The sequence below is a fragment of the Squalius cephalus genome (assembly GCF_949319135.1).
Source record: "Squalius cephalus genome assembly, chromosome: 6".
Lineage (NCBI taxonomy): Eukaryota > Metazoa > Chordata > Actinopteri > Cypriniformes > Leuciscidae > Squalius > Squalius cephalus.
In genome coordinates, this window is record NC_137127.1 from 11,401,533 (window position 1) to 11,410,081 (window position 8,549).

Here is an 8,549-nt window from a genome sequence, read left to right on the forward strand (position 1 = left end):
CCAATCCAGTTTGTCTATATTCCAGGTCAGTTTTTTTTGCCAAAACTCTTATAAGTTTTGGTAAAACAACACCTGGTTACACAAAGAAAGTAAGCTAAAAATGAAACGGGAGAGCAGCTGTGAACCTAAAGATCTGCCTACTGTACATAGGCAGCATTTTAAGGCATTCAGAGGCGTGCTACCAATGTGAAGACTGTCCCATAATATACCGGAAGAAGCAAGATAAATGTAACAAAATATACTTATAATTCATTCATTACCAAAAACAATAAATATAAAAAGTTTTTTGTCAAATATTTGTGTGCTACGCATTTTATTCTGATTAGAGTATTGTGGAGTTAACTTAGCAACATGCTAACACCAAACTTCCTTGATATTGTTTGTGAATCAGTCAAATATCATGTGCATTTCACATGAGGAACACTGTTTATGACCCAAGGAGTTTCTGACTACGTAGAGCCTTTCAAATCAGTCCCTGATGAGATTTTATTTCAAGAAGGTATTAAGACGTGGATACATTAGTGAAATATTGGCAAAATTTGCAGGCAAAAAAAAGTAGACTATTGTCAATTGTGTTGTGAAGTTGCTTCAAACCAAACAGCTTTCTGTTGGTCCTCTGTCCTTTTTTCAGCAGGGAAATTAAAAATAACATAATGGCAAACTTATGACGATTAACTAATAAACTACATTGTGAAAGAGGTTACTTTGTAGTCCTGCCATGTACACAGGCATTACTCAACTTCATGAATGGAAATAAGCACACTTAAGATGTAATGGCTCGCGAGCATCTATATTCCACATCCAGATGTCCATACGGGACTAGTCACGGTTTCAAAGTGATCTATCTGCACCAAAGACCATCCATTTTTCTTGGGATGAACTCAAAAACTGAGGTGTAGTGATGTGACTGGAAATAATGGGCTGGCTCTGAATGCAAGTCTGAGGGTTTGTAGGCATGTGACTTCACAGTTAATCTGCTTATGTCTCGCCATTGTTTCTGATGAAAAGCGATACACTGCACAGAGCTTTTTCAGCTCGCTAATTAATCGAACAGCTGACAGCTTCTTAATAATGCACAGGATTGCTGCTTTCATCTATCATGTATCAAATGCAGTATTTACAACATGGCCTAGAAAATAAACAAAATGTCATTATTTGGCTTTTTTTAAATTGGTATGTCTAAAAGTCGGCATAGTGCTTGGCCCTATCACCATCTCCCTAAGGAAACAAACAAGACCATTGTGCTTGAGCTGGTTGCTGCGGAAAGAGAACGAGGGATGAGGGTGGGAGAGAAAGAGATAGTATATCCGCAGGGGGGGAAACCAGCTGGGAAAAACTTGCAGCCAAGGGAACAGAATTACAGAGAGAGCAGCCTCTAAAATGCATGGAAACCACCCCACAGTGAAGCGGAAGAGGGGGAATGACACAAGCGAACATCACAGACTTGCACAAACTAAGCAAAAATAGACAGGAAGGGAAATTGAGATGGAAACTGGAGACAGAAAATTTGCCCATCATTCTGTCAATACACTGGCCTAGAAACTCGCACAGACACACAGAACTAGAACACCTGAAAATATAATGACTCTCCTGACCTCAATTTTGAAAGTATATCCTTTTTTAATCTTAATCAGATTTACTTGGCATCTTACCTCGCTGTGAACGTCTGACCTTGATGCAAAGATTAATAGGGACAAATGCTGGACCATGACCTTACAATCCCCTTGACTCCGCTTCTTTGCCATGCCCTAAATACTTTCTATCTCCATAAGCTTTTTTTTAATAAAATGTGGCCGGATTGTCAAAAACATATAGCAGCTCTTTAAGTACACTAGCGTTAAAGAGTTTGGGGTTAGTAAGATTTGTTAAACAAATCTCTTATGCTCACCAATGCTACATTTATGTAATCAGAAATACAGTAAAAGCTGTAATATAGTGAAATATATAACAATTTAAAGTAACTGTTTACTATTTTTTATTTATTCCTGTGATGGCAAAGCTGAAATTTCAGCAGCCATTCCACCAGTCTTCAGTGTCACATGATCCTTCAGAAATCAAATTCTAAAATGCAGATTTGGTGTTTAAGAAACCTTTCTTGTTATTATCAAACTTGTAAACAGTTCTGCTGCTTAATATTTTTGTGGAAACTGTCTGTGATACATTTTTGTCCGGATCCTTTGATGAATGGAAAGAATTTATTTGAAATCAAAATCTTTTGTAACAATCAATTTGGTTAAAATTGATCAATTTAATGCATTTTTTTTTTAATCTTCCTGCCCACAAACTTTGAAATGATAGTGTATTGGTGAGATCACAGCTAAAATGAGTAAAAATATATTAAAACTATGATGAATATAAACAAAGATGCGAACCAAATATTCAGTGCTGAAGGGAACCAAATTTTAGAATTGGACATTGCGAAACCCATATTGATCTATGGTGGCTACAGCCCAAAATATAAACATCCAGTTGAGCAGAAACAAACTAAAAGGGCATAAGATCCATAAAATCTTAAAAAAAAACCATCTAGACAGAGGAAATGGATTACATATGCAAGCCCAAGCAATAAAAATATGGTTTATTGATTTTTCATTAAAGTCATCAGCAACTTTTTTTTTCTAATATTTATGGGCTTTCAACCTTTAAAACTTATAGTAAAGCATATTGAGAGACAAGGAATGGGATAATGATACGGCAAGGGCCCTGCATTCCCTATGCAGCACACACTGTGACAGCCTTCAATAATGACAATGTTGTTATTTGATACAGTTATTCTCTACAAAAGTAGGACGTACAGGTGCAGAGATTTTATACTCACCCTAAGAGCTTCAATGACCAAGTCTCTGGCCTCAAGTTCTCCCTCCATGATGCTCAGAAGGGTCAGGAGCTCTGGTTTGCTCAGGTTGTCGATGTTCAGCTCGCATTTCTGAAAGACAGAGCAAGAAGACGAGCCTTGTAACAGGAAAATAACACTGCATATCTCAGATGGTCTATTAGATCCTTGGCAGAGAAGGTGTTGAGTGGGCACCAATCTCACTGCCCACAGCATTAAGTTTTTTTTACTGAAATATTAACCAACTCATTTTTTTAAACAGTCTAGTCTGAGTTCCCTGGGGCAGTAATTAGGGATGCAATGATCTGGACAACTTTGGCCGACACCAATAAAATAAATTAATAAAAATCATTATTAAAATGGTGCAAGTTGGTGCAAAAGATTTTTGGTGAAAAGATCAATGATACATCATCTCGAAAACAAGTGGGCCTACTGCATTTAATGAAACCTACTTTTCCTTACCGCCTTAATCGTTTAAAAAAGTCTAATAAGCTATTAATAAAACAATTCATGATTCATGAATTATACAGCTTTATAAAACCATCCTTTAAATTATAATGCCCTGTACAGACATATATGTTATTTTTGTATATGTTATGGTTTTAGTTCTCCATTTTTACCATAACATTCAGAATAACTGAACAGCAGTGATACCGTCTTCTGAAGGCAATATTTTAGAGTACAATATAATTAAATAAGGGATATGCAATTAAAAAAAAATCACAAAGCAAAAAAAAGCTTTGTTTAACAACAACAACAAAAAAAACACCCCACAAAAGTATCACTTGTTCATGCGACTATATAATTGCATTCGATTTTTCACATTTATAGGACCTCTAACTAGGACTAATATAGCTCTAGTGACCTTTCCACAAATTATGTGCTTCATTAGAAGGTCTACCTTGTTAAAGACCAACTTCTAATGTTCCATTCCATATGTATTCCTTTCCATTGTATGTAAGGACTCTCATGAGTCAGTCTCTTTGAGAAGGACTAACTAGCACATGTGACTTATCTCTGTGTAATGAAAAATAAGAGAGTAGTGAATGGTTAGCCTAATCAAAATGTGTCCAGCCTTACAGGTATGATCCTAACTGCAACACTGATCTTAGCATAGATTTCAACAAATGATTCACTTCTGAAACTGTTTCTAGCACCTTAGTCACTATGATCTTTGTTTTCCATTGTTTGTTCTTGAAGAAATTAATGAGAAATTGGATGAGACTTGCAACCCCAGCCAATCGTGAGAATCCACAAATAAAGCAATACTTTAGTATGCTGAGGTCGAAGAAAAAAAAAGTCAATACTGGTCAGTGGGAGATGCTCTTGAGCACACAATCCCTGCTTGAATGCAATGTAGAGCCATTAGGCATTTTTTTATAAAGCAATAATGGCTATGAATGGGGTCAGACCTCTTAAGTAAACTTGATTAACAAAGCTCCCCTAAAATAAACCATTCATGGGCCTTACATACCTTTGTAAGGGTATATAGCCCTTGAGAAAGGTGTCTGGGTAGATGCACAAGACAGAGATTTATTATTTAACGCCAGTGGCCAATGGGCAGCGCTGAAGTCTGCGCACCTGTTCAACCCAACTCTAAATGTAAAGGGGCCTCGGGCAGTTAAAGCAGCTCAGATCGGTGGGTGACACAGTACTCTGAACTATGCCAGCTGAGTCACTAAAATTCAGACCGATTTAGAAACATCTCCAGTGAACACCCCCCACCCCATCCCCAACCCGCCTCCGCTTCATTACATCTCTCTTTTCACTACATTTTTGTGCCACTTGACTCTATGCATTGCTAAAACAATAAACTATATGGCTGGCTATAGCACTCTAAAGTGGTGTTTTTTTTCTATCATGCAAATCAATTTATAAAGATGGATGGTAAGATGATGACAAATCTTACTACTGAAACTAAAGACCACCCTTTACCGTAAGACACTGCATGCAGATCAATACATTTGAGAGCAAGAAGAACCTCAGGCAACTGTACTGGAGGGATCTATAGCATCTCTCCAAGGGGTAATATTGATTTTTTTCTTTTATCTATACAGTATATGATGACTTGTCATCAGAATGTGTGAAACTCAATTAAATTAAAGTAGCATTATAATCACAATGCATCAAATTAACCATGGTTTTATTATAGTAAAAGTGTAGTAGTAACCACGTTTTTTTTGGCAGACTGGTTACTATTTGTATAACCACAGTTTTACTACAAATGCCATGGTTAAACTATGGTTAGTGTAGCAAAACCATGGTTAATTTGTGGTTACCTTGGTCTAACTATAGCAACCAATGTTTTTTGGTTTTATTTGCAGTAAAACCATGGTTAATTTTCATAAGGGAATGTATTCTTTATGTATAGATAGATAGATAGATAGATAGATAGATAGATAGATAGATAGATAGATAGATATACACATACGTGTGTGTGTGTGTGTGTGTGTGTTTTATTATTATTATTATATTATTTTTAGGTAAAGACTGCAATCTATATTATTAATGATTCTAAATATTAGAGTGTGCAATTAACCATACTAAAAAGCAGTTGATAATCGATTTCAATTATCATGGTATCTCGAAACGTGACAAAACAAATAGCACATTAACTGTTAAATATTCAATAATAGTAAGGTAATCTTCTAGGCTTACCATGGTAATATCAAATCGCGCGCAGCTGCACATTAAAGAAACAATAAGGAATAATTATCGTACTTTAAACAATATTATGCTCTGCCCCAGATCAAGGATATATAAATGTGAAAGCACAACAAAGTAACGTTACCCCGCAAAAAAAAAATTAAATTAAAAAATTAAATCTCTTCCACACAGGGTACACACGGACCACTGTTCCACATCCACTGATATTTATGATTCACAGCACAGGACGATTCCTATTCTGTTAGCACCATTCATCGCCTGTTATAATTAGCATTCATTGCGGCAGACAGATGTCATTTTTTGCGTAAATATATCTCACCGCTTCGACGCTTCCATGGCCAGTGGTTACCAGTGTTTGTAGCGGAGGTGGCTGCTCCCCTTTCGCTCCGTCCGACGCCATCTTCTCACTGTAGAGGACTGTTCAAGCTTAGGCACCACACACCACATCAAATAACGCATTCGGCACTGATTTAACTATTACACTGCTGCAAAAGAATCGCAGAGAGCCAATAATTCATCTTCCAGCTGTAAATTTGCGTTGAGTAGGGCTGTGGATGACCGGTGAGGACTAGATTTTGACGGGGCGCAGGTTGTGCAGCTCAGTCCAGATGTAAACCTGAAAAGAGGTGTGAACCTACAGCTTTTGAGGGAGTGACATGAACGCGATCCTATTTTTGCACTGCTTGGGTTAACCTCTCTGTCGCCAGTTGATTTTATAGGCTATATGAAGATGTGGTAAAGAGATTATAATGATGAATGGAACTTAACGTTATGACTGAGATGCCTTTGAGTCATAGATGTCGGTCAAAATGTAGGCTCAATAAATGACATGTTTTGATACCCCTAGAAATACGTAACACATTTCAAGGGATAAATAATACACTGAACAGCTAGGCCTTTTCGTATAAAACGTTAAAAAGGTATGAAAAGAAAAATGATGGTTAATCCCCAAATAGTGTTATTAGCCTACAGTGTTTTTGTGGAGCATGTGAACACAATTGTAAAGCAGACTGCACTTCATTACATAACTTTATGAATTCTGCCCACACAGATGATGAGAGAAAATATTAGCAAACTACTCAAAATGACACAGGGAATGGTGATGAAATGAATAATGCCTCTCTGAGGTTGCACGTATGTCTTTCGCTCATTATTTGGAGGCAGAAGGTCAAAACATCTGTCAACAATGGTCATTTCAAGATTAGAAAGTCATGACAGGATAGAAAATCCAAATTGACGCAAGATATAAAGAATAAAGTTAGTGCAATGATGCTCTGCTAAATATAACTTTAAAAGGTAAACATTCCGTTTTATCATTATTATAATGAAAAAATATATATAGGCTAAAATAAGGATGGGAACAATTACACACACACACACTTTCTGTAGACATAATGGTTTGTATACTGTACTAACAACCCACCCCTAAACCAGGGCCTGCCTAAAAGACATTTATTGCTGGATGAAGGATCATCACATTCAATTCAACCTTACCAAAACTACTTGTGGTTTTGGCCAACCCAACATTTCATCAAATCTTCTCCATTCAGCTATAGGCTCATCAACCATAACTCCTTCCAGGACAGCAAATTGATGATCAGCTAATCTTCACAGACCAGTATTCTATCCAGGCTAGACTATTGTAATGGTCTCTTGGCAGACCTTCTAGCATGGACAGTAACTGATCCAGAATGCGGCAGTGAGAGTGATCTTTAACGAACCGAATAGAGCTCGTCACACCTCTCTTCATCAATTTGCACTGGCTGCCAATAGCCACTCGCATCAAATTCAAGGCACTGATGTTTGAACAACCACTGGCACTGCATCCCTACCTAAACTCATACTTCACACTTATGTGCCCTCCAGAAGCTTGCGTTCTGCAAGTGGACGGCCCCTGTGGGGCCAGACACAAAATCACTTTCACGGACCTTTACCTTGATTGTTCCCTGCTGGTAGAATGACCTGCCAAACTGAACCCGAGCAGTCTTTAGCCATAAGGAACAGCTATACTGTATATCTGTTTCTTTAAATATTACGTATTGTTGCTTTTTTGTTGGTTCAAATGCTTCTATTGGTTTCCTTATTTGTGAGTCACTTTGGACAAAAGCATCTGCTAAATGATTACATGTAAATGTAAACCATCACAGAAAACGTTCTGCATTTTTACATTTTCAAAAACATAATTCTGTAAGCTGTTTTCCTCATGGGGACCAAAAAAAAACAAGGACATGGATTTCGGATTATGATGATTATTCATGTGACTGAAAGGAGAAGATCTATTTGAAATAGTTAGTCTCAGTGAAAACCAGTAGGGGTCATTCCATCTTTTTTTGTGATTTTTTTGTGATGTTAAATTTATATCTGGCTAGAGCCAAATGGTTCTGACATTACCGCCTTCTAGCCCCTGCTTTCCCTCTTTCTCTTTACTAAATTACACTAAATTGAGGGGAAAATTGCATTGCATGTAACACTTTAAGCCACTTAAGCAAAGGCAACTGATTTGATCTTTAATGTTAGGCTGGCTTTCATTATAATACCTTAGATATATTGCTCACTGTCCTTGAATAAAAAATGAATTGGTATCAAACCCTCAAGACCACTGAATGCTACTCACAGAAAGTAATTTGATTCCTGGTGTTATTGTTTTCGTAAGTAAAAGCTGTCTATAATGCAATGCATTCTGTTAGCTACTCACAACATAATGTGGTCTTATGATCATAATGAGAGTACGTTTATCTAAATAGATAACCATTTACAGATACACTCTGCAATGTCTGAGGCCTTTATTGTGGGGAAAACAATCCCATTAAAAATCAATTTAATAATTTATTTAACCTGTAATTAAATCTGCGAAATAAAATCTGCTGCAGACACATTTAAATGTGTAATTTCTCTTTTTTCTCATCATAGAAAAAAATGGGTAACTGGTCAGGATGCATTAATCCTCACAGGTTGCGGCGCCCCCTCGGTTGACAACTTTCTATAAAAATATTGACTATAAGACTAAGTTATTGACAAAAGTGCTAAAAATTGCATTAGAAATCTTATT

The 8,549-nt window shown here is 36.8% G+C and overlaps 1 protein-coding gene across 1 annotated transcript in view; it reads right to left on the bottom strand.

Annotated features, from left to right (window-relative positions):
• cttnbp2 (cortactin binding protein 2) overlaps positions 1–6,126 on the bottom strand; it is a 46,365-nt gene extending 40,239 nt beyond the window's left edge. The window contains exons 1-2 of the mRNA XM_079873758.1: positions 5,820–6,126; positions 2,819–2,926 (exon numbers count right to left, since the gene is read on the bottom strand). Of these exons, the coding sequence (XP_079729884.1) occupies positions 2,819–2,926; positions 5,820–5,900 (189 nt within the window). The 5' untranslated portion in view covers positions 5,901–6,126. The remainder of the gene's footprint in view (positions 1–2,818; positions 2,927–5,819) is intronic.
• Positions 6,127–8,549: the final 2,423 nt, after the last annotated feature.